Below are 27,941 nucleotides of genomic sequence, written 5' to 3'. Positions count from 1 at the left end.
ATACTCACAAAAATTTATTGTAACAAATAAAATGTAGATAAAGTTATTTGAACTCAAAACTAATCATTAACTTGTAACACAACCTCACCAAATAAAGCTTTTAACAAATCAACTTCCACCAAAATATGAACAAATGAAATGTAGATAAAGTTATTTGAAACATTATCCCCTTAATAAACTACTAAAAGCATTACAAGTGGCCTCAAAAACAAAAACACACCAGATCTAAAGGGGATAAAATAATCTTACCAATACAGACAGAATGCCAATAGACTTCTTCAAAATGTTGAATGAAGGATACAAAGTCGAATCAAAAGAAGATGCAAATCCCACATATAAACTCCACCATATAAATCCTACCAACTAGTTCTATCTAACCGTATTCAATTCAAAATTTTAGATGGTATTTCCAACTGAACCGAAGCCATGATCAATTACATTTCAGCTAATTTCATCATGCCTTGAATCACTGTAATTCAATAAGGAAATCTTTACATTTAAGAAACTGGGATGGGTAGAACAACATCCACAGCCACATTTGCAAATGTATGCGCTACTCCAATTTCCCATCATTACAATCTAACACAAACATACCTTCATTAACTATCATTGTTGCTAAGCGCAAATAAAGTACCCATTCAGAATTCCTTGAACATAAAACCTTTAAAACAGAAAAAGAAGCTTCTAATGGATATTTTCTTCTAGAACAGAAAGAAGTAAGCAAAGGCCTGCTTCTACTGGGCTTTCTCGTTGCCTGGGAGTTTCTCCTTTATCTGATCCATCAAACCTCCCTTGTCCTTTTTATCTTGATGCCCCACTTCTCCTCCTTTCCGCTGTGCAGGAAGCTTGTCAGTTATCTGTTCCATAAACCCTCCTTCATTTTGCTTCTCTTGATGCCCCACTTCTTTCTTCTGTGCAGGAAGCTTGTCAGTTATCTGTTCCATAAACCCTCCTTCATTTTTCTTCTCTTGATGCCCCACTTCTTTCTTCTGTCCAGGGATTTTGTCGATTATCTGTTGCATCAATCCTCCTTTATTTTGCGGCTCTTGGCCCATTTCTCCTTTCTTCTCTCCCGGAATTTTGTCGATTATCTGCTGCATCAACCCTCCTTTATGTTGCGTCTCTTGACCCATTTCTCCTTTCTTCTCTCCCGGGATTTTGTCGATCATCTGTTGCATAAACCCTCCAATGCTTTGTTTCTCTTCATGCCCGACTTCTCCTCCTTTCTTCTGTGCAGGAAGCTTTTCCTTCATCTGTTCCGTCAACCCACCCTTTGAATCCGCCATTACTGTGAAGTTTCAAGCTAAAAAGTTTAGAAAGCAAACAAAATCCCAAATTTGCAGTTGAAAGAGTTATCAAAATGGTCATGTGGGAATGAAGATTTATAGTGTTGTATTAGCTTTCAGCACTGTGATTCGACGCTACTTCAGCAACTTCAGTTGCCACGTAAATCTAGTGTCGGTGACATAAATGTATTAAAATGTGTGGTGATAAAAATTTGGATAAAATTTAATACAAGTTTCTAGAAAAGGATTTTGTGCGGCTGAAAATGCACCAGATATGATAGACTTGACCAGAAGAGCAACAGATATTATGACAGTCAATAGTTATGGCAATTTATTCTAAAGTAGTGGAGATATTTAATTAGATATTTTGAGGAGATAGGGTACAGTGCCAGCAAGACGTAGATATTTATAAGCATCTTCGCATGTGATAAAATGTAGTAGGTGCTTATTCTGCTGGAACCTTCCAAAAGAGGAGATGGGATTGAAGCTGAGATATTTATTCAATTTTACCATATTGGATCTGAGATATTTATTGGATCTGAGATATTTATTCAGTTTCATCTAATGATATTTGAATGTTATTATTTGTTGAAAAGTAATCGATTATTTTGTTTTATAGGAATGTATGAGTGAGGACTTGTCTAAGGAATAACAAGTCCTACCACAATTATACTAGAGTTATAAGTCATATGGGTAGTAGGTAGAGTGCAAAGGGTTTAGATGTGAATATAAATGTGTTTAATTATTTATAATAATGAGAATTTTTTTTTTTTGTTATGGAGTTTTGTGACTTAATTAGTTGATATATATTTTATTATTATTAAAGGGTAGGGTGTTTAAGGACGTGTCTATTCTGGTTTTAAAATGGCAGTATGGATTGATTAACATGCGTGTTAGTCGCGCGTTTTATATCGTTGATTTTGCAATAAACAGCTGTGATTGACTCTCATGTTGTACAAAAGGTCATTTTGGAGCCAGAATAGCTTCGGCCGGTGTTTAATGGGTAGAAACAGTTTTTTAGTATTTTAGTAATTATTTTGGTATTGATTTTACTGGGATATTAATTTACGTATTTCAAGGTTGTGTGTTGATTTGACAACCAATGGAAGGGAATTAAATATTAGTCTTAATATGGCATGTCATTGGAGATGGACATAATATGCCATCTAGATCAATCCAACAAGTACACGTTATTATTGGTTGGACTTGATAGTTTGTCATGTGAGAGCATATGGTCCAATACAAATAAACGTAGCAGTATATTATTTAGAAGTTTCTCTCAAGTATCAAGAAAGCTCATGTATATGCTAATAAGAGTATCTTAGTTGTGGCTTGTTGAGTTAAAATAGGGAAATCTAGTGTTGTTAAAGTGTTTAGAAAGAGTATGCTACTCATTTTTATATAAATAGATGTATCCTATTTCATATAGTTGTATCAATAAAAATTTGTAGTCTTAAAGTTACTTTGAGTTTCTCTATTATGTGCATTTTTTTTAAATCTCTCTTTAAATGCCCATGTACGCTTTAAGCTTGACATGGTATGAGAGTTCGTACTTTTCTTGATAACCTATGGGAAGGAGTTGGACAATTACAATATTGAAAATAATCCAAGTGTTTATTGAGATGGGAAAGAAGTCACCACTATAGGAAAGAAAACTCTACTTGCTACACCCTATTACATATCATGTGTCAATTCAAGAAAAGACAAAAGTAATTCTACATAATATTTATTTCATAACTTTTTATGATAGTTTTAGATTTCTCAATCTATCTCCTTAAATAAAATAAAATCCTACTAGAATAAAGTTTACAATTTTCATACTTGAAAGGTTAAAATATAAATGCATTTAATGAATAAAAAATTATGTAATAGTTTATGGGATAGAAATTGTTGAACAAACCCCAAAACTAAGAGGGGTGGTGAATCTGTCTTGAACAAATTTTAGCACTTTATTACTTAATTCAAATTCAACTGTAAACTTTAATCCAATCAATCATAAAGAAAGATAAACAATGAACATAGATGCACAAGAGAACACCAGATTTATGTAGAAAACCCAATAATTGATAAACTATGGTTAAAGTTAACTAGCACTATATAAATAGTATTATAATTTTTTAGGGCTCATTGTCCAAGGAATCTCATTACTCCAGAAGGACTTGTAGATTGAGGATCACTTCCTCAAGGAAAGATACATAATACTTGCTAGGGAGATTCACTATCTCTAAGCAAGATACATGAATATATGAGTTACAATGAATAAGCCTTCAACAACACTACATCTCTCAATCACATTTAGATGTAGGTTCTCTTGAATCACGGTCTTAAGCAACCATTAGGTGATTCATCTTGAAAAATTCCACTACACTCACTTACAACTTCACATTCACCTTTTCCATATTCCACTCTGATTCACACACTTTGCAACTGACTTGATCTTCTTTATATACCACCCTCATCATCTTGACACATCAATTAAGTTGGATAGAACATATAACAAGAGATGATCCTGCAATATCAGACACAAAACACAATTGTAGTGAAATTAGTCTTACCCAAGGGATATAGAGGACCTATATACACCTAAATACATCATCCATTGTTGTCCCAAATATCACACACACTAGAGCACATCCTTTAAGATTAGCAACAGGGTGTAGGTAAAATGTGTAGCGCATAATTGGTTGCCCCAAAAACAATTTTTCCAAATGAATTCTACAATCTGTATCCCCACAAGCCATGGAGGAACCCAAAAATAACTCAACACATCTTCCTATGTTGGCGAACACCCCTGAAGATGCACCACAAGAGAGAGATGTAAATATAAATGGTCAGCTATGATTAAAGGGTAGGTAGAGGAAATAATTAAATGATAAAGAGGGTAGGTAAGAGAATAATTAAGAGATGAATGACATGTGCCGTGGGTAGAAAAGGCTACTAAATTAATTAAATAAATAAAGATTTATTTAATTAATAGAGGAAGTGCGATCAATTAAATTAATAAAATATTTATTTAATTTAGGAAAAAGGACAATTTATATAAATAGAAGTATTTATTTAAATGAGGAAAGGCTTAGAAAGGACTAAAGCGAATTATTTAAATAAATAAATATTTATTTAATTAATAGAATAATTAGGATCAAATAATTAAATAAATAAAAATATTTATCTAATTAGAGAGGATAATTTAAGGTGTTTACATTTTTCCCCTCTTTGAGACAATGTAGCTTGTCGTGATGGCTCAAAGAAGATAAGATAAACTGATACAAATTTTCCCCAAGACGGGAATGATATGCCCCCTCAAGAGATTGGATGAAAATGTTTGAAAAGATCGCAAATAATCTCTCGATAAGAAAGAAAGGCTAGAAAGGACTGACAAGATAGGGTGACAAGGTCATGCAGGAAAAAGACTGACATGGGAGACTAACATTAAGTAGCCTATAAGATAGCATGGACATAAGGAAAACATTCTCATTTGTATCTACACACTTAAGAGATCAGAGTGCAGAGAGAGAGCTTAGAGTAGTTAGAGCAGTCAACGACGATGGATAGAGTTCATAGATTCGATCATCTGGAGATATCAGAGACCAGATGACATGGGTGAGCCGGTAAGCATCTTGAAGCCACTTTGTACAATTTTGTATTTATTTCTATTGTTAATGCATTTTACGGTGGATTAACAAAAATGTGAAATCGATGTTTTCACTATCGCATCTAGGTCAGTGTCAAGCAAGTCTAGGTAGAATAAGTGCGTCTAGGTTAGGTTTGGTCACGTCTATGAATGTAATTGCATCTAGGTTTAGTATGGATGTGTCTATGTGAAAAGGGAACGTCTATATCACAAAGGCATGTTTATGTAGGACAGTGGCACGTCTATGATGTGCAAGCGTGTCTAGGGAAAGAAATCATGTTTGGGTTGATGAAATTCACATATGCATTCTAAAAATGCGTTTGTGTCTAAGTATGCTAAAATCAACAGTTTTGTGATGAACATACGTTGTCGATTGGATAAGCTACTAAGAGGATACACTCGAGCAAGTGCCCTAGGGAAGACAAACTAAGAGATAGGCTAGAATTGACAATTTTGTGATAAACATGCGTTGTCAATTGGATAAGCTACTAAGAGGATTCACTCAAAAAGTGCCCTAAATAGGATCAAGTGCAATGTGATAAACATATACACTATGATGCAGTGCCATGTGATAAACATAAGCACTAGGGTAGGAGTAGCACTATGTGATAGACATGAGTACCATGAAGATTGACATGATTGGTTTAGTTGGATGCAGTACTTGCCCCAGATAGAGTTGTGGGAGAGATTCACTATGACACAAAGGTTATGAACAGAGTTGACCTTTGAGGAGCAGGAAGCTATCGAGGGTATGGAATTGAGACACATCATGTATCTGCCTGAGATTCAGGTGAAAAAAAGGATTACTAACTGCTCTAGTAGAGAGATATCATTCTCTAAGACCTGTTTGTTTCATTTTTCGACTAGCAAGATATCAGTGACTTTAGAAGATGTTTACACGATTCTGAGGATACCGATCCACGACGAGCTAGTGTCATATGACAAAGAGGGAGACAGGGATGCATTGAGATGAGTCTTTGGGGCTCGAGAGTTGGAGATGAGATCGGGTCATGTTAGCTGTGATGTTATGCTAGCTACTGGATGCAAACTACCGACAGTAGTTGGAGGGGTGATTATTGGTTACCTTTGTTTAGATAGGGTGACACGAGGTATGGTTGTTAGATGGGAGAGGACTCTAGAGACATTGGTGAAACAACACAATAGATATACATGGGGTCCCTATGTATTAGCGCATTTATATCATGAACTTCACTAGTTTGTGCATCTTGGTAGCTGGGGGTTAGCTTGCAGGGTGGCTCTATTATAGGTGTGGTCATATGAGCACATTGCATTAAGTAGACTGGTTCACTTCAGAGGGAGAGGACATGCACAATCCTATGCACACTTATATAGTATGATCACTTCCCGGCCATAGATTGGGAAGGTAGACTATTGGAGATGGGTTATTGATGGCATAGATAGTGTCATATGGAGACCCTATCTTGACTTTGAGGATTTGGAGGAGGACACCACAGAGCTACCATATGTTTTTAGGAATAGGCATCTGATTGAGTGGATGCCTTATATACTCGACAGACATCTAATTGAAAAGGTTTGTAGGCAGTTTGGGTAGCAGCAGAGGATGCCTTAGGGATCTGGCAAGTTTGCACGGACAGTGCGAGAGCAGGCTCACTGGGGACCAATTCTATCCTATGATGCTGCAATTACACAGTTTGAGAAAATGGCACCAATACCTTGCAATCTAATAAGGGATGCAATTGATGTAGGCACAGATGTAGAGTATGATGCTTATTTTGCAACACATCCAATACCAAGGTTGACAGATCTAGATGAGCATGTGGCAATGGAGGATGATGATGATGAGGATGAAGAGGATAGGGGTTGAGGGAGAAGAAGGAGATGGAGGAGAGGAGCAACAAGGAGGGTGGCGAGGGGTAGGCATGGATAGAGGGATGCTAGAGAGAGGGTTGAGGAGAGACGGGATCCACAGGTAGGGAGGCCACCGAGACCACCAAGGGGTAGAGGAGGATAGGTGTTATAGGTTGGTGGATAGGTATAGGGACAGCTACTAGGGAGGGATACCTAAGGATAGGTAAAGGGATAGGCTAAATAGGAGGAGGGTGCTCAGGGTGGGGATGAGGATGAGGATGAGCTGCTAGTGCTACAAGAGATTGTAGTAGGATAGGTCAATGAGATTGAGGATCTCAAGAAAGATGTGACTCGATTGAGGCAACAGTTAGCAGAGAAGCAAAGGGAGAGGATCAAGCCATCCAACAATACACTGAGGCTGAGGAGGCACTGAGGGTAGGCAAGAGAGAATTGAGAACACAGGGGATGGATATGCATATGTCCTATGGGAAGTAGAGGAGATAGCCTATTAGAGAGATTTGTACTATGCAGTTGTTCCTCTAGAGCTGGGGCCTAGGAGCTTCAAGAGAGCTTCTAGGATGACTACGTCAAGGGGAGAGACATATGATAGGCATCTAGTGGCGGGGTTGTGGGTCCGCCTGCACCACCGGGAGGGGGAGACAAAGGAGGTGATCTTGGAGCAGGGACATCAAGATCTCAGATTCTTTCAAGGCCAGTTGGCTCTGAGGGAGAGTCTTCATCATAGATCTTTTGGATCCCATTTTGTATCAGAATTTTGTATGATGATGTAGACACCTTCGGGTGTTTTTTTAGCCTTATGAGATATTGACATCATTGTATCATGACACATTATTTTTTAACACACACACACACATATGAGATGAGCCATCCTTGAGGCAGCTATATGCATGTGTACTATGTGATACTTCTATATGTTTTATGATGATTTTATGATGCTTATGATATGAATGCAAATATGTACATGATGAAATGAAATATATTTTTGTTCTTTTTTTGTTTTATATGTCATGCAAATGTGGATGCACTATACGTAGATGGATGTATGATTATTATCATGCTATAATTATTTACATGAGGAGAATACGAATATATATATGATATGCTAATCAGTGGTGTGTGAAAGATGTAATGTGATTATTATTTCTATATGTATGCATGAAATGAAATATGTTAAAATGTGTTGATGCAGGTGAATACTACATGAAATGCAAATATTTTTGATGCATCATTATACTTAGTCATGTGATAGTGAGCTACAGGGACTTAGGAAGGATGATGGAGGTCAATCAAGAAAGGAGGATGGAAGGTAGAAGATATGGAAGTGAAAGAGCTTCTTGTACTTTATCATCATTGAGCTTTATTATGGAAAATGGGTTATGACAATCGAGGTACAAGTTCAACCCAGAAATTCATTGTACTCATTTGCATAGAGACCAGACAGTCGCAAACAAGGAATGCCCCAGTTCACACTAGACTCAAAATATCCTCATATCCTTGGACAAGTCATAGCATTACTAAGAGACAATCCACTGACAACAACAAAAAAATAGGTGAACATATCCCATCCTCGCCTTTATAGTCAAAGACATCCTAGAGATATAATCTCTAGTTAGAGACATCTCAGAAAAGATAAAAGACGTTTCACCAAAAGATAAAATCAAAAGAAGACCAAGAATTGACACCAACAGGCAATGAAATCTTCAATTTATTTGTGTTTCTTCCAAATATGTTAACATGTTTGATTTGATCACAATGTTGTTATATTGATAAAGGACAGATAATGCTGAAAAACATGTTGTTGCCAAAGTCTACTAAAAGATTTGATTTGTTGAAAGCCCATTGTTGCTTGTGTCTCAAATAAAACTGACTGAATCCATAAAACTGATACTTTATTGCAAAGAAGATAGAAACTTTATTGCGGATTGGTGATGCAAATGACTTCTTATTGTGGATTGTGCATAAAAAGGAGGAATGAAAAGACGTTGCTCCTCAAAAAATGTGATGCTCAGGGTACCACTTCCATCACTAGATTTAGGATTTTTGTCCCAGTTATAGATTTGACCTAATTTATTATGGAAGGATAGGGTGAAAAGGGGAGGTTTATTATGAATGGCTAACCAATCTTAGGTAGATCAATAAGAAGCCATGATGAGAATGGGTAAATTTATTATGGAAGTGAAGGCTATGAGTGTGTGCAAGGTGAAAGGATAAGATTGAATCTTGAAGGAGGGAGGAGCAATGTCTCTACACATGGTGTTGGTAACTCGGTTTTCACCACGGTACTTGCCCAGGGCCCCACTGAAGTAGTTTTCACCATTGGACAAATTTATTTCTCTTTACTTTTTTTGATTTTTTTGTGTCACGAGGCACCTGTTTGCCAGGTTTCACCAAGTAACGATTTTTTTTTTTTTAATACTTTTTTTGTATTTTTTATATTTATTTATTTATTTGTATTTTTGATCTTTTTTTTTTTTTTTTGTATTTGTGATATTGGAATATTCTGAAAATCTATGTGTAAAACCTGCGAAGGTGCATGCTATTGATAGGATCTTCCAAAGGTTCTCCATCTAGTGTTGAGAGCTAATATGCACCTGATCCATAGACTGTTGTGATGATATAAGGGCCAAGCCAATTTGGTTTGAACTTGCCTTTTTTTTCTCTGTCTTGCTGATTCTTAGGATTTTCTCTAAGAATTAAGTCACCCACCTCAAATGTGTGAGGCTTTACCTTATGATTGTAGCTGTGACGTTCCTTGAATAAATGATGTGTTTCTCCCTTAATTATCTTCCTTGATGAAGGAACTAAGGTATAATTACTAATGTGTGAACTATGTTCGCCCATATGTTTTTCACCTAAAGAAGTTTGGGCATCCATGATAACAAATTCCTTCGAGGAAGTTCCTTTAAAGGTCCATTTATGTGATGTATCACCAAAAGCGAATGGATGTGTGGAATAAGTGGATGAGTTATGAAGGCTTATGATTGCAAAAAGAAGTGAAAGTAGGATGACATGATGGAGACTTAGGATCAACAAGTATTCTTTTTTACTTTAAATTTTAGAACTTTTTCCCCCACTTATTTTGATATTAGGGGAGATCAACTCTTGTTCTTTTTTCTTCATAGGATTTTTATCCTTGACTTTGATTTTTACAAAGTCCAATAGCTTTTGATTTTGATTTGGACTAAAGGACTTTTCTTTATTTTTTACTTTTAGATTTTTCTTTTTAAATCTTGATTTGTGATGCCCAATTAGTAAGGGCTTTTGTGATTCTTGTTGATCCCAATCTAGGAGAGGAGTGGAAATGGAATGAGTGGATGAAATGGTAAGGCTATATAATTTCTCAAGAGGGCTGGCAATATACTCAATAGATTCTTTGTTGGAGCCACTCTTAGGACTATTGATATCAAGAGTTTCTTGCACCACTAGAGGAGACTTGCATTTAGACTTAGTAGCCACAACATCAGGTGCTTCATACCCAATTCCTTGGCATTGAAAATTTTTTATAGGTTGTTCTTGTCAACTAAATGTCTTAGGAGATAATGGGAGTTGATGAACATGAAAGATATACTCACCACATCCTATGTCTTTAACCTTGAATTTTTTTTATAGCTAGATGCTTATTTTGATGTAGAAGCTTTCAAGGATTCTGGATCCACATATATTGATGATGGAGTTGCTTCTCTATTAATTGGAATTATTATCTTTGATCTTGGTCATAGATTATTGCAATATATGAACAGATTTAGATCACCTTTTATTGTTACTTCAACTCCATTGTAAGGGAATTTGATACATTGGTGATATGTCGAGGGAACGACTCTCAATTCATGAATCCATGGACGTCCCAAGAGTATATTATATGTAAGATCTAAATCAAGGACTTGACATACCACATCCTTCATAACTGGCCCAACTTTAAGAGGTTTAAGGTAATTGTGCCCTTGGATGAGTGCTCTTCGTCATCATATACCTTTATGGTGATTGCAAGTGTAGAATTCACGGTCTTTTCAAAATATCCCAATTGTTTAATAGTGTTCAATATACAAATGTTCAACCCTTCTCCTCCATCTAACAAGACTCATTTTATTCATTTTTTTATAGATAAAGGCTTCAATATGCAGAGGTGCATTATGAGGTTGGGTTATGGATGCATCATCAGCTTCTTTGAATGTGAGGCTGTGCAGAATGAAAAGGTATCCTACCATGGCTTGAAATTGGTCCACGTTTAGATCAGTGGGTACAAAATTTTCTCTCAAAGTCTTATCAAGGACGTCTTTATGTGCAGGGGATATGCGTAAGAGCTCAAGGATGGAAACGAGGTTGTGATCTTGGATGAAACGCATTGCAAGGTGACTTTTATTTGATGGGTTATGCCATTAGATTTAGAGGTTTCATCTTTAAAAGATAAGGAAGATGGTCCAATGCCTTTTAAAAAAACTTTACTCCTTTAGGTAGCACCTTCAGGAGTTATGTCCTTTATAATGATAGTAGAAATGTGATTGTCCATTGAAATGTGTTTAATAGTAGAATCATAATCATAGGGCATCTTGGTATAAGTACCTTGATTATCTGTAATTTTGGCTTTGCCTTTGCCATGTTTAGGAAATTTCTCCTTAAACATCGCATTCTCTTCATTGGAGGTATGACCATCAACTTCTATCTCGCCTCTTTCAATGAGATTTTGTATCATATTCTTCAATTTGTGACAATTGCTAGTTAGATTCCCTTTGCTTTTGTGATATTTGCAATATTCATCATCATTCCATCAATTTGGTTCTACTTTTGGCTCATATGGTGGATTATCTAGTAGTGTTATGAGCTTGTTTTCCATTAATTTCTTGAATGTTGTTTCAATCGGTTCTCTCAATGCAGTGTACTTTCTTCAAGGTTTTGATTGCCTTTGATTGTTCACTTGATCATTCATATTAGAAGAACTTGTACCAGGGAAAGTAATCTTAGGTTTCACAAAATTTGCATCTACTACCCTGTCATCGATTGTGTTCTTATTCTTGTTTTGAAAGCAGGGTTTGTCTTTCCCATTTGATTCTTCTTTGTTCTCTTTGAATATCTTAATGATATTTTATTCAATAAGGACTCTTTCTATTGTCATTCCTTTCTCAATGACCTCTTTGAAGGTAGACAAACAAGATTTTCTTAGATCATATCCAATATCCTTGTTGACGTTTTGAGTGAACATTTCTACCATTTATTTTTGTGGGACATCACAAGAGCATCAACTAGCAAGACCTCTCCATCATTGTAAAAATGAAGAGAAGGATTCCCCATTTTTCTTCTTAGTATTTCACAAGGTGGCTATTGACATATCTATTTCAATGTTGTATGAGAAGTGTTGTATAAAAGCTCTACTAAATCACCCCATGACTTAATTCCAGGTGGAAGTTGGGAGAACCATTCCATTGCTTGTTCACCTAAGATTTGTGGAAACAATCTCATCAAGTATTTTCTTCTCCTTCTACCTCAATGCAAGCTGTGAAAAACTATCTTATGTGTGCCTTAGTATCCCCTTTGCTTTTGTACTTATTAAATTTTGGTATCACAAAATGTGGGAAATGGAGGCATTAGAATGCTTCTATCAAATGGGTAACGACATGTGTCCTTCACTGTATACTATTGCTTTGGTGTATTCATGTCTGCCATTTGCTTTCGCAAATCCTTGATTTGATCTTGCAAGTCATTCTTGGGTAGTATCTTTTCTCTTTGAGCTAGTCCCATTCTTGAGCCACCGGGTAGAGGGGGAGGGATATAATGCATGTATGGATGGTATTTATCATACATGTGTTCATATGGAGGAGGGACATAGTTATAGCTTCCATATGGACCACTTGGTATGGTGTTGTAATGAGGAGCACTAAGTCTAGCTCGATACATGTCATGACCATGAAGATGGGAGGTATCATAAGAGTGATCTTGATTATTGCCCCCAAATTTAATAGGAGTCTCCTAGTGTCATGATTTTGAATGTTTGTTTGAGTGTAATTGTATGCATTGGTATAATCTTAGGTATCATCATGGTCATACATAGTGGTAGTTCTTCTCCATGGGAAAGGATGACTATGGGTTTGTTCATGAGAGGTTCTATCATAATTGGTATGCGAATGAGTGTATGTGTTTGGATTTTCAGTTTTTTGAAATGGGGAGGAAGGTGACTCAAGCATGAGATGCTCTCTCTTATTACCACCATTATTAGGCCTCCTTTGTCTTGTATTAAATTTATTTATTTGATTTGTATCATCCTTCAAAATTTGTGACATATCAAAATCATCGGGTAATCTTGTTCCACTTAGTGCGATGACTTGTAGGAAATATTGTCTATCCCTCTTTAGAATTTTTTGAACCAATTTATTAAAAATGGAGATCCATGATATTTTCCTCAACTTATGCAGAATCCATAGATACATTGGCATTATCATTATCATTGTTGTTGTCATTGTTGTCATTGTCAGGTATATTACTGCAATTGTCAAATGGATTATAGAATTCTTCTCCATCAAACTCATAGGTACTCATGTTTAAAGACCTTAAAGATTCTTAATCTTCCCTTCTAGACCTTTGTGAATGGATTTCAACCACGAACTAAAGTCTTGACCAAAATGAAAAGTAGGATGAAGATGCAAAGACTATGGAAGACCAAGAGGTGTATGAAATGTAGATGAATCTAGGGTAAACTTGCAATATCCAAGAATGTAAGACCAAAGTATGTATGTTTAAGAGTAAGGTGTGGCTTCCAAAGAGGTGATGATTCTCTTGATGAGGTAAGTTAACCTTGACTCTAGAAGACCAAATGAGACCCTAAGATGATAGATCTTGATGCGGGAATCACCTAGTGTTGTGTTGTAGTATGTTTGAACAGTTTGATGAGGACAAGCAAAGTAACATTTTGACTCAAATTTGGAAAATTTGTATGAGGGCAATGCAAGTCAAGGAAAATGATTGACTATGTATGACCAAGACAGGCTGACTGAAAAATGAAGCCCTATAGGAAGCAACCTTAGGAGCTCTTTGAATCTGAAAAACTAAGTCCTTTTTCTCTTGACAAATCTTTTGCAATTTCTTAGTTGTGAACACATGCAGTTTTAGCAGACCCGGATGTGATTTCTAATCCCAAACGTAGAGCATAGATGTAGTTTCCTGGTGATAATGACAATTTTTAGTTGGAAAGTCAAAGACGCTATTTTGCTCTGCACAGACATGATTTCTCAACACAGACATGGTTTAAATTGACAGAGACATAATTTCTGAAAATGTGACAATTTCTTGTTGATATTCTATTGTAGGACACAGACACAATTATGTACTGCACAGACGCGATTTATGAACACATATGTGGTTTTAATAGTCACATGCACATTTTTTGATACTTTATGCAATTATTTCCAATTCTGAAGTTATTTAATGTGACCAAATCTCAAATTTTTTTACTCTTTTCATGGCAAGAGGACACAATGATAGTGAAGACTCAATGTTTGAAAGTTTTTTGTCTAAAAAATATTTCCAAATTTGTGAAATATAATGTGAAATGTTTTTGCATACACTTGAAAACACGGTAGACACAATGTTTCTTTGTTTTGAAAATGTTTGAGTGTTTTGATCATGCAAGCACAAATCCTAGGGTTAGTTGGGACAATAGTTGTTAAATCTCACTTGGGGGGTTACCCCGAGCTACACAATTTGGAGTGGATACTTAGATGCTTGACCCCACTGGCTCCACCCTCGACACTCACTTCTCTTGGGTAGCTAAAGAACTAGTCCCCATGAAAACTCCCTTGTGGAGAACTTTGTATCTCTACTAAGAAGCATAAAAATGTGAGCCACTTCAGAGGTCTGACCTCTTGCGCCAACAACTAGAAGGTTTTTGGCTTCTAACAAAAAAGGTTTCTAGTAAGGGCATCCATCCAGGTGGCTATAATCAACAGTGTATTACTCTCCATTAAATGGAAGGCCTCCCAAACTATAGAGGTTGTTCTCTATAATATTTATGGGGATTCATAACGTCGTTATAGAAGCATGTAACACCCATCGCTTGCAACTTTCGTTACAAACACCTTTATTTATAATGGCTTGGAAGATCTTGGCTTTAGCCCATTACCACTTGGTTCGTTCCCTCTCACTTGGATTTATGGGCTACTTGGGAGGCATGCCCTCTAAAAGGTAAAACACAAAGAGCCTATTGCTCAAGACACAAAAGACACTTGTTAGTTTTAGAGCACCAATTGAAGTGTTTAACTAATCTAAAGAAGACAAAGAAATCAATCTTAAAATTAAATCTTTGCCAAAGGTCCTGCACTAAACTTGTTAGTAGTTTTGAAGTAATACCCCTCCTGCAAGCACACAAGTTAGGTAAATTTTTAGATCCAGAAGACTTTGTGAAATAGGGGCCTTTGACAAGATGTTTTCTTCCTTTTAAATAGTTGCACCACTTCATTAGTCACATCCAAAAGAGGTTAGCTCCAAAAACAAAGTCTGAAAATCCTTACTAAAAGCAAAAATGCAAAACTCAAAAACATATATGCAGCTATACCGAACCCAGACGCAGAAACAAATCATAGATATAGAATGATAGAACAAAGACACAATTTTTAGATTTGAGACCTACAAAATAGACAATAAAATGTAGATGCAACAAAAACCTACACAAACGCTAGATCTAGACATAGACGCAACAATACAACTCACAGATGCAATTCCAGAAACTTGCACCGTGGAAAACTGATTGAAAAACTTGCAAAACAAAAACACGGCAAAAGGCAATATAGAAATGAAAAGAAAACAAAAACGTGACTATATTCTTTAGAGACACAACTTTAGGATGACAAATCTGCAAAAACAACAACCAAAAAAAAACACACAAATAGTACTCACAGACGTAGAAATAATACAAAGATGTGGTTAGATCCATCGCAGATGTGGAATCGTCTCAATGTCGAACCTACAACTTTTAAAACACCAAAATCTGCAAATAAGATGTCAAAATAAAAGGGACAAGAGTCCCACCGGGCGTGCCAAAATATATACGGTGAAAATGAATAGTGAAAACAAGAATATTGAAATCCTAACAAAGATCCAACCACAAAACCCTAACCTAACAATGAAAACGATCCACCATACACAAATGAAGATACCTAAGACCATGCAAATAAATAAAATAAACCAAGATATACCATTCATGTGTCTAATAGGGTTTCAATCTCCATTTCTTCCTATCTCCATTGATCTCGTTTCATATATTTTCTCTTAGATTTTATGTGTGCACAAGAGCTCAACAAAGAATGGATTGTGGTTGATAGCTTGATTGCAAGAAGGCTTGATTGAAGCAGCCATTAGTTAGCTAGATTGATTAGATGCATTGATTATGGTTGAAAAGGAAGAGGGCATCCTCTTATATAGAGAACATTGTAAGAAATGGAGGGATAAGATTAAGAGGTGTAAATATAAATGGTCGGCTAGGATTAAAGGGTAGGTAGAGGAAATAATTAAATGATAAAGGGGGTAGGCAAGAGAATAACTAAGAGATGAACTACATGTTTCATGGGTAGAAAAGGCTACTTTATAATTAAATAAATAAAAATTTATTTAATTAATAGAGGAAGTGGGATCAATTAAATAAATAAAATATTTATTTAATCTAGGAAAAAAAAAAATTTAAATAAATAAAAGTATTTATTTAAATGAGGAAAGGCTTAGAAAGGGCTAAAGTGAATTGATTAAATAAATAAAGATTTATTTATTTAATAGAAGAATTAGGATCAAATAATTAAATAAATAAAAATATTTATTTAATTGGAGAGGACAATTTTAGGTGTCTATAGGTAGAATTATTGGTGGATGTTTGTGAAGCCTTGGAATGTCTAGTATGATTCCTTGAGTTTTATTTTCAAGGTTTGTAATGTCTTATAAAGTATCGTGATAGTGTTAATTAATTAATGTACATAATTATAATTTAAAATGGGATGAGAAACAAAATAAATAAATTATAATATGGATATTTTATGTGAACTATTAATTAGTTATTCTCGCCACATAAGATGAAGTTGATGGCTAGGGTGGATCACATTTCCATCAATAGGGGGCCTATAATGATTTTTATAACACTTGTATTGAAATGAATTCTAAATTATTTGTTTACTAGAAATTGTAAATACTTATTGTAGTCACATAAATCTGTCCATTTTAATTAAATGAATATTTCATATTTATTTGATTAAAAATCCACTAGCCATCAATTAATTAAATTAATATTTAATTAATTCATCTTCAAACATTCTCCTATTAATTAAATTAATTAATCAATTTATTTTAATTAATTCATTAAACCAAATTCACAATCAATTAAATAAAAAAAATTTATTTATCGAATTTAATCCCCTTTCCTCTTTTAAATAAATTAAATCAAACATTTATTTAAATCATTTATCCCCCCCACTTGCATTTTCTTACAAATGCAACTTGCACACATTTATTGAAATAAATTAATTTATTTTAAATAAAAATCCTACTTTCCCTCACCCACCAAATCCACTTGCAAGCCTAAACCCCTTCTAGATTTTTCTAACCCCTTCTTAATTAGCCTAATCCATCCCCTAATCATTGTCACATTCCTAAGCAACTTAGAGTCACTTCTCAAAGACTTCCAAGTCTTTGATAAGCATTTAATGCTTTGTGTGTTCAACAATTTAACCTCCAAAGTCTTCCAAGACCACTAATGGCTCTTACATGACCATTTATGGCTCTTACATAACCATTTATGGTTATTTCAACTTGCACTCATGTGTCTTCTCAAGCATTTATTGCTTTGACCATGGTTATCCCTTTTGCCTTTGCACAATAGTTTATCCATTGGATAAAAGCTTTATTCTTTAAATAAATAATTTATTCACTCAACCCAACCTTGACCTTGACTCCCAAGTTAACTCTCAGGTCATGTCAAGCATTTAATGTTTATTCCCTCTCCTCTCAACCTATCTCACATTAACACTTGTCATCATGGGATTGGGTTCAAAGCCTTCACATGGATTGAATATCATTCAATCCTGACCCTTGTTGAGATTACTCAATCTCAACCATCCATTGCTCCATTTTACTTATAAATAGAGCTCACATTCCTCATTTTCAAATTCTCAAGCATTTAGCATTCATAGTCATAATCTTGAAAACTTGTATGCATTTAAGCTATAGTGAATTCTAGAGAGCATTTAGCATAATCAACTCATATAATTGTTATTTTGGCCTAAAATAAATCATTTTAGCATTATAGCATTATAACATCTAATATTAGCTTTTATCTACATTTGCATAGCATCTAGAGTAATTATCTACAATCTTGAACCTCCATAAGCATCCATAGTGCAAAAAGTTGTTGAGAGCTACACTAATTTGGAACTTGGAGAGGAGAGGAACAAAGGAGAAGGAGCTAAGAACATGTTAAAAGGCATTTGGAGATGCCTTCTTATGTTTGTTTCATTTGTTAAATATGTTAGCATGATTTTAGTATCTCTTTTGATATGTCTGCTTAAGTTAATCCTTGGTTGAATAACACTAACATTAATCATGTTTCTTGTTGTTTTTGTGTGTTATAATACCACAGGTTTTAATCTAACTTCTCAGTTTTGCAAAGCATCACTTACTATGGGTTGTACATAGATTACATAATTAAATGATATATTTTTCTTTATGTGAATTCAAGCCCAAAAAAATTAAGATAGTTTCTTATGTGTAAAAATATTATGCAAAACTGAATCTATTTTAATTAATGGGAAAAATAATTTCTCTCAATACCAAATTTAACATTTCCAACTAGTGTGCATCCATATTCTCTATCAATGAACTAATTTCACCTCTTAATGATGTACTTACTAGTATGTATTAAGAAAGAAAAAATTTAAGCACTTTTTTGTAGTTGTTATAATACATATATTTGATAACATTAAATATAAAATAAATATTATTTTACAATTTATAAAATCTTTTTTATATGATGGTTACTATCTTACATCTATTTGATTTTTAAAATGTTTGATATACATTATGTCAAAATAAATATTATTATATAAGATTGTGATATAAAGAAAAATTAATGCATTATAGTTTTATTTTTACAAATGCATGATTATAGATGATAATAAAATAATTGAAATAATACCATATATAATAAAATATTCATTATGTATGCTTTCTTTTGTAGAATATTTTAAATGTATAGATAAAATAAATAATATATTAGAAAAAATAATTTAAAAAATGACTTTTTAACTATAAAGAATGTATATTTATTCTATCCACCACATTATCATGATGTTCATTTAAATTTTATAAATATTTCATTTTTTTTAATTTAATTATTAGAAATATTCACCCTTTTATATTTTAAAAAATTTCTACTATATTTAAGATTAAATTTTATAATACCTCATAAGACATCTAGGGGGTTGAGCTAAGTTGGTTAAAGCATTGAGTTCTCAATGTGGAGACCCAAGTTCAACTCCCATGAGGGATATCTTTGTGGAATTCTAAGTTGTGACTCTTGGTCTTCTATTGGTTGTATTTCTCACATTGTTTAAAGTGGATTTCTAAGTTGTGAGCCTTGGTCTTCCAATTGTTGTTTTTATTTTGGTGCTCAAAAGGAACTTGTATTTGTGCTCAAAAGGAGCTAGTATTTGTAATAAGTTTGTTTGAAAGAAGCTGATATTTGTATAAAAATGAGCTTTGTGAACTATCCTTAATAGATTCTATGATACTTAATACAAAAAATACCTCATAAGACATTTAAAATTATATTTATGTAATATTATCTTATATTTATATTAAAAAATACACTCATATTCAAATAATATAAACAACAAATTATAAGAGTTTAATTAAGATGTAAAGAAAAATCTAAGACAATTCCACATCTTAAAAAAGCTCTTAATATTTTACCAGTTCTCTAAATATCAATTTAGATATATTGTAGGTAAAATACATATGACACGTTCAAAAGTTTGGGATGAACAAGTTTTGTACACAATCACATTGTTTGGATGGATATATGGTTGCTACTATGAATCTATTGAGTAGTGTAGAACATCATTATAGAGTGAATATATAAATGTGTCTTACTTTTTTTTAAGTAAATTTACTTAAATAAATATTTGGTTTTGTCAATTATAGAAAAAAAATCATTAAAAAATTAAAGACAATAGATTTCAAAATAGTTTATTTTTTTTACAAAGTATTTGTTAATCAATTATTTATTTAATATAATACTTTCTCTATCATTCTTTCTTACATATATTATTTACTTCAAATATAGTGAGCAAACCTATTATCTATAAAAACCCTCATCTTCTCCTTCAAATATTATACTTTATAATTTTATAGATAATATTTTTCTATAGTATAATTTAAAAACAAAAATTGTTTTATAATTTGTTAAAATAGATTGGTAAAAATATAACATATTTTGTGTAATGTCTGATTGTTTATTTTACTTAAGATGGACTATAATTTAGACATATTTCTAATATAATGCATGTAATTAGTGTAGAAGTTGAGAAAGCCAACTTCACAAACCCCGAAGATCACCTGCATGCAAATAACCTGTCACAGAAAGAAGAGATGGAGACAAACAAGCAAGGGTGCTCTGAAAGCTGAAAAATGTATTCATCCAAGAGAGAGATAAATTACAATGATGAATCCTTATAAAAGGATATTGTGCAACCCTAAAAGAAACCCTAATAGGTAGACATTTAATAATTAATATAATTATTAAATGTCACAAATGCAAACTAAAGTGAAATCTTAAGAGAGGAATAAAGGTAATTTAATCAACATGATTAAATTAAAACCTTTACTCTAACAATTAGCTATAATTAATCTAATCTTAAATAATCTAAGATTTAAATTTTTAGAACAAGATGCCAAGTTCCAAACTGTGAAAACCATGATCGATTACATTACAAAGAGTTTCAATATGAAAATAAATAATTTAATTAACTTCTTAAAAAAATTCTATTGTATTTAAGAATATTTTTAAATATAATATAAGACATGATAGATTTATGTTTACATGATTATTCAAGATAAAATGTTCATGTGTACATCTTTTATTACAATTATCTTCAATTATTATAAAAAACAAATTATAAGATTTTAATTAAGGTGTAAAGAAAAATTTAAGACAATTCCACATCTAAGAAACAAAAACTTCAATTTTTTTACCAATCATGTAAATCTCAATTTTGATCTCTTGCAAGTTCGATGCATATGACACATTCAAAATTTTGTGTCAAAATTGAGGTTTTGTATAATGTTTGGATGGATATATGGTTCTATTAAGTAGTGTAGAACATCATTATACAGTGAATATGTAAAAATGTTGGGATGTGAAGTTTGACTCTTCATTTCACCTTCCCATCTCTATCTCTTCATCTTCTGTTGAAGACTATTGTATAAATATGAGGGCAAAGCCCTATGTATATAAGCTACAACAATAATAATAAGATACCTTCTCTTCTTTTCCCATGGATGTAGCCAAATTGGTGAACCATGATAAATTCCTGTGTTTGTGTATTATTTGTGTGTTCCCATTTTGTCTTTTTAATAAATAATTGGTATCAGGGCAGTTACCAATCCAAAGAGAGTAGAGGCGGTAGCCATGTCCAAAGCAGTGTTTCCATGTGTTGGTGTATTTATGAAGTTCATTGAATCTATGACAGTTATATTCAATTGATTGGACCTTGCAGGGCATCTATGCAGTTCCACAAATGTCTCTCCAGTTTGCAATCATTTGCACAGGTGTTGGAGAACCTGTAGCAGAGTCGCAGAATGTAAATATTCAGCTAAAGGCAATTTGAGGAAAGTGTTCAGTTTTTTATTTTATTTTTCTTCCATGCGTTTTTAGGATGAAGAGCATGGTCATAACAGGCGGCAGAAGATTGTTGATAGAGAGGTGGATTACTGAAAATAGAGATTGTTTGTTGTCATTTTTGTTTTGCAATCTTCCATATCTTTCTGAGAATGCCAAAATTTTACAGTTTTTTTTTAATTGTAGATTGGTACAAGATTTAAAAGAGGTTTTAGGAAGAAAATTGAGGGTTTTGTATTGAAAAATTGTTTGGATTTGAATAAGACTATTTCAAACAGATTATTTTTGGAGGTGAAAAGGTATCTTTTTAGATTTTGTAAAATACGCTTAGGTTTACAGAGTTTCTAAGCTGGATCAGATCTTGGTTGTCTCTTTAAAAGTATGAATCTTTGGGCACCTGAAGAGGTTGGAAACTTTAGGCAGGGCAGTTGATTGTGTGTGCTTTGTTCATTTTATTTTTTTTGCAAGCTTAACGCTTCAAGTGAACTGAAGTGAATATATGTGCAAATCGACTAGGGAATTGGTGATGGAGGGCAGCGTGATGCAACTTGCGTCCTACATGATGACAACATGTACAGTGAAATATTTGTCTCCTCATTAGTTTATCCCTAACTATGGGGCACATATCAAGCAATCTGGAAGGATTGAGTTGCCACACTAGACGGAAATTGTAAAGACAACCACATTTAAGGAATTTGCAAGCAGGAGAAATAAATGATGGATAGTTGTGGAGAAACCTATTGGCTGCCCTGTATGAGGCATTTGTTATGGCATACAATTAAATGGGTGGAACATTGTCTCCTAATATTTCAATGTGCAAGAAAATTGAGCATTTGGATTTGTCACATAATCTCTTCTTTGAACCCCAACTTTTTTCTGTCCAAATTAAAATATTTGGGACATGTGTAATGGTGGAAGGGGAGCTATCGATCCTCAGCAGAATGTGTAAGAAAATCATGGTCTATATCAAGAAGTGCACAAGGAATGACTATAATAGTCTCAAGATTTTCTATGATAACTATTGGGCAAGAAATTTCACTGGAGATGTTAGATTTGGCCCAGAATTTGCAGGAAATGGAGAGTAATTGCAACTGTAAGTTATAATCATTGAGTGGGAGTTTTTTTTAAGGGGGGGTAGTGAGTTTTTGTCAAGAGGTAGTTATCTTAGAGCATGTTGATTCTTAGATGCCATGGTAGGCTCTTGATTCTAGATTAGAGCATTGGCATGATACAGGTTCTCTTGATAGGTTATGCTCATTGGAGCATACAGTCTTCATTTTTGAAGATGTAAGATCAAGTTGTCATGTTGTATTCCCAGGTAATGCAGATGTGTAGTGGGAGTTTTGACATTGGTCTTGTGAGTGCTCTTAGTATCGAGTACATTGGCAGATTGACCATGGAGGTGCTTTTGAAAACTAAGAGGTTTGGGTGAGGCTGGAGTTTTCTTGGGATTAGAGAACATTTGTTGAGATGGTATCTCTTTAGAGGTTTCAGCAAGAACACTGAGGAGCCTACACCTGGTGATAGATGTGAGTTCATTCTAGACCTAGAGGAGATTGTTCTTGGAGAGAGTCTTTGTGACTTAGTGTATCCTAGAGGAACATTCTTAGTCCCCACTCTTGGTCTACTCGACAGATTTATCTCCTTGAAGGATATGGTTCCTAGTTTTGGAATGATATTAAGTTTGATCTTCCTTGATTACAAGGGCTTACATCTATGCTGGTTGTGTGTTGTTAATGCTTTCATTTGGGGAGGTAAAGGAGATCATACTTGACATAGCTGAGCACTTGGTGGTGTTGGTAAAAGGATGAGATATGGTTTGCATGGATGTTTCTTCCTAGAGTTTTTGAAGTCATCTATTGTTGTTGTACTTTATTTTTTTTAACAACAATATGTGATTTTCATGAGGACTTGGAGGATGTCAAGTGATTTTTCGCAGCAAGTTGGTTGCAGGATGCAAATCATTGTGATTTGATTATCGCCACACATTTTATGTTAGTGTTGCTAGGTAGATTTGAGGTATTGGTTAACATTGCTTATGCAACACGTGGACAGTTATACAAGTGTCTTCTAGTTTTTTGCACATCAATGGTTTTTGGTGTGTTTTGTTGGAAGATGGGATTACACAAAATTGTTGTATGGGCTAGAAATGTTGGTATGATTTTATTTGATGTTGTATGGTTTAGTTGGATGTCATTAGCAATTAGCTATGGTTGCTATTTCATCTATGGTGATTGATACTTAGCCTGTTTATTACCATGTGATTTGTTGATTGTGCTTGGATATTGGTTGAGAAGGGAAAGCAGGGGATATACTTTAAGTGGGAGATTGTTTAGATGTGAAGTCACAGCGTAAGTCAAACTTCAAGTGGGGTTGGGATGTGAAGTGCGACTCTTCATTTCACCTTCCCTTCTTTGTCTCTTTGTCTTCTATTGAAGACTATTGAATAAATATGAAGGCAAAGCCCTATGTATGTAAGTTGCAATAATAATAAGATCTCTGCTCTGCTTTTCCATCTAACCATGATAAATTCTTGTGTTTGTGTGTTATTTGTGTTCTCCCAATTTATCTTTTTAATTAACAAAAAGTGTGACTGGCTACTTTGTCTACGTAGATTTAATTTATTTTTTTATTTTTTTGAAAAAGGTGGTAGTGCCACTTAATATATTTTATTATATAAAGTTGATTCAAAAAGATAAAAACTTTGATCCTTGCTCTATAATACATAGAAAGGTTGTGAGATTTAAATCTCAAATATGCCAAAAAATACAATATCTTATAATGTCCAGAATACTGAGTGCCATAAAACATCCCCCAGTATTAAATGCTTTCTGGAATATATTGAATAAGTGCAGTCTGAACTAAAACATCACGAGAGTTGTACACATTTACATAGCAGTCCACAATCTATTTCACTTGTGCATTTATCCAACTTACAATCCAGCACGCTTCTCAAATCGACATTCCTTCACAATATATAGATACAACAAAACCACAGGACCCTACGCTTATAATACCACACATACCAATTTATATCATTATGAAAAAAACCACTGCATAGCTATATGTAATATTATCATGTACCCATATCCTCCAAAATTTTCCCCTTAAGTATTGGATAAGAATTGAAATCACAATTTTTGACCCATCATATTAAGTTCCTCCTTGGAACTTCCCATATTTGCCAAATGATCTACAACCTAGTTACCTTCTCTATACACGTGAAATGGTAAAGTTTGTAAATGTATCAATTAGTATCCATGCTTGTTCAAGTATTTGATTTTGTCAATTATAGAAAGCAAATCATAAAATATTAAACGTAATGTAAATCGATACAATTTTAATTTTTTTTAATAATTTCGAAATAGTTTATCTTATTTAAAAAGTATTTGTTAATAGCTATTTAGTTGTATTTTAATCTAATATAATACTCTTTGTTCATCATATGTAATATATATAGCTCACTTATAGTTGCCGTTTCTATTATCCATAAGAGCCCTCATCTTCTCAATGTGTTTTACATAGATTTTTTTTAAATATAGATATACCAGTTATAATTTAACTTATTTCTTCTTTCTTTCAAATCAGAATTCTTACCAACTAGAATCTAACTATAATTAATCTAATTATATACAATCCAGGATTTTAAGAACAAGTCGCCAAGTTTCAGCATTCCAACTGCCATAGCCATAAACAGTTAAATTGTAGAGATTTTAAGCAGTACGGATTGAAACAATGTAATTATCAAAAGGAAACCTTTTTTCATTTAAGAAATCACAATGGATAGAACAAATATCCACAGCCACATGTGCAGAAGCATGGACTACTTGATTTCTCCACCATTACAAGAACATAAGCGTCCCATTATTAAGTAATATCATATAAACATAAAGACAGTACCCATTCAGATACATCTGAACATAACATATGCTATATTAAACATAAAAAAGAAGCTATTGCTGGTCTTTTTCTTCTATAACATATAAAACATAGAATAGTAATCAAGCCTGCTTCTACAGGCCTTCTTTCTTTTGTCCAGGAAACTTTTCCTTAACCTTGTCCATCATCCCTCCTCCTTGCTTCTCTTGTTTGTCTTCATGGATCACTTGCCCTTCTTTCTTCTGCCCAGGAAGATTCTCTTTTATCTTGTCTACCAAACCTCCTCCTTTCTTCTCTCCAATCCCACACTCACCATGCTGCTGCTGCTGTGCCGTCTTTTCGTCTTTGTTTTTCCCAAACAGCCCACGATCCTGCTGCTCTGGTGCATTTGAATCCGCCATTACTATAAACTTCACAAATTCAACAATATGAATCAAAACGAGCTTCACAAGTTTGCAGGTGAAAATGTTTGATTGAAATGGGTATGTGGATATGCATATTTATAGGGTTTCACCAGAGTGTGGACGTTGTTGTGGCGCTGCTTTGTCATGTTCAATTGCCACGTTAATATGCTACCGGTGGCATAGACATTTTAAATCTTGTAGTGGGATAAATATCTAGATAAAGTTTTTATCTCCACAGGTGTCCATATTAAGAGAGTGCAATTTTATGTCAAGGTAGGTCATTGGGTGGCGAAAGGAAACTCCAGATTTGACGACTTTGGGATGAAACACTCATTTACGTGTTCATTTATTGTGGAGCATGCATATGGATTAGCATCGTGTATTTATCTTCCATTGTATTATATGCTCTCTTGTCCTTCTAGAAACTATCTACAAGGGGATTTTGTTAAATGTAATCAGATTACTGTAAATTAGTGTTGATAAGTAATTGTTAATAGTAATTATAATAAAATCTTTTAGTATCAATTTCCATGAAGGACAATTGTGATTTGATATTGAAATTAGATTGAGATTTTTTTGAAATTGTGATTTCTTTGTCGGTAAATAGTCTCAAATTTTGTACTGGATAGATGTGTTTTGTCAAATATCATGTCTATAGGTTTGGGATCAAATCTACAATTGCAAATTTATTATCTACATCTATATTGCACCATATGAAGTGTACATTTATAGTCTTTGTTCACCTAGATAATCTTCATTTTCTAGGCTTGTCTTTATCTCACAAGGAAATATGTTTTTCTAGGCTAGCATTTAGAAATGCATACAAAAGTTTAACGATGGTACACAAGGATCATCAAATGATGTATGCATATTTGTTACTTTTTTATGTGCACCAAATCCATGTCTATCACTATTGATTATCCTTTAATGCTCTAGGATTTGAGAGATTGATTCTAACTATAAGATGGATGCTAATGAATTCCTTTAAATATTAGCATATAGCATCAAATATTAAAAAATGCGTCTTTAATTGAATCAAGGTAAAAAATTAAAGGGTGATAGTTGCCCAATTTTGAATCTAATTTTTAGAAATGAAAGACTCAAGTCCATAACCACAAGATTAACCTTATAACTATGGAAATCACACTTGGTGGAAAAAAAAACCAAATTCAATTGTTTCATGCTTATATGAAGGAAGGTTTATAGATAAATCTAATAAATGGAAGGCTAAGATGAAATTATGGGTGATTCAACAATAGTGTGCCAAGTTGTCAAGCATGACAAAAGAATGTGCCCAAGATATCAAAAAACTTAAAACACCTATAAAAGAATATATACCTTCAAATGCAAGAACTCCACTTAATGGTGGTATCATCATGACATTTGAATGAAGGACCCTCATTAAAGGGTGATCATTGTGAACTTTGAATTAAGGAATTTGGTTTTATTTTTCTTGTTTCTGTAGACACTAAAAAATGGTCAACGCTTGTGACTCCCCTTTTTAGCATGTCTCGTTATCACATGTTTGGTCTTTATCATTCATCCATATTGTGTTATTCTTTTGTTTAATTGATAATTAATTTTTCCCCCTAATTTGACCATCTCTTGTCAATTTGACCTAAATCACTCTTCTTGTTTACCCGATTAAATAATTCTATCAATTATTCAATCTCTATCTCTTTGGCATTAATTTGACCTTATCCAGATCTAGGATTAAATATTCATTTAATTATTGACCCCCCTTAATTCTAACATGTCCCTCTTAGGATTAATCAATTCATTGTTTATTTAATTCTTTTGTCACAATTAAATAAATATTTAACTCAATAATTACTAATATGGGAGTGAATTAACAAATGAATATTTATTAGTTTCACTCCATTTTCATCTCCACTTCTAAGTACACCTCACTCTTTCCTCATTTTTCTCCACTTAACTCTAACTCATTTCTATTTCTTCCTCCACTTGGAAATGCAATTTCCTATTTCTCCTTACTTAACAAGTCCTCTCATTTAATCTCGTATGTTATC

General features: G+C 33.7%; 1 protein-coding gene across 1 annotated transcript; it reads right to left on the bottom strand.

Moving 5' to 3' along the window:
* Positions 1–734: 734 nt before the first annotated feature.
* LOC131050920 (uncharacterized) lies at positions 735–25,999 on the bottom strand. The gene is made up of 4 exons (XM_057985235.2): positions 25,645–25,999; positions 25,475–25,542; positions 25,263–25,306; positions 735–1,297 (listed from the first exon to the last, which is right to left on the bottom strand). Exons 1-4 carry the CDS (start codon positions 25,906–25,908, stop codon positions 735–737), a joined length of 939 nt encoding a protein of 312 aa, XP_057841218.2. The 5' UTR covers positions 25,909–25,999.
* Between the last annotated feature and the right edge of the window lie 1,942 nt (positions 26,000–27,941).

The sequence above is a fragment of the Cryptomeria japonica genome, chromosome 4 (genome assembly GCF_030272615.1).
Source record: "Cryptomeria japonica chromosome 4, Sugi_1.0, whole genome shotgun sequence".
Taxonomy (NCBI): Eukaryota; Viridiplantae; Streptophyta; class Pinopsida; order Cupressales; family Cupressaceae; genus Cryptomeria; species Cryptomeria japonica.
The sequence above is the reverse complement of the archived record's forward strand: the minus strand, read 5'-3'. Positions and strand labels throughout refer to the sequence as shown.

What these genes read in the sequence shown, in the direction of transcription:
- LOC131050920 (XM_057985235.2), bottom strand. Translation starts at nt 25,908, where the DNA reads ATGGCGGATTCAAATGCACCAGAGCAGCAGGATCGTGGGCTGTTTGGG. An exon ending in GACAAAAGAAAGAAGGCCTG is followed by an intron (nt 25,543 to 25,644) that starts TAGAAGCAGGCT and finishes TGTTATGTTCAG; the next exon opens with ATGTATCTGAATGGGTACTG. An exon ending in AATGGGACGCTTATGTTCTT is followed by an intron (nt 25,307 to 25,474) that starts GTAATGGTGGAG and finishes TGGCTATGGCAG; the next exon opens with TTGGAATGCTGAAACTTGGC.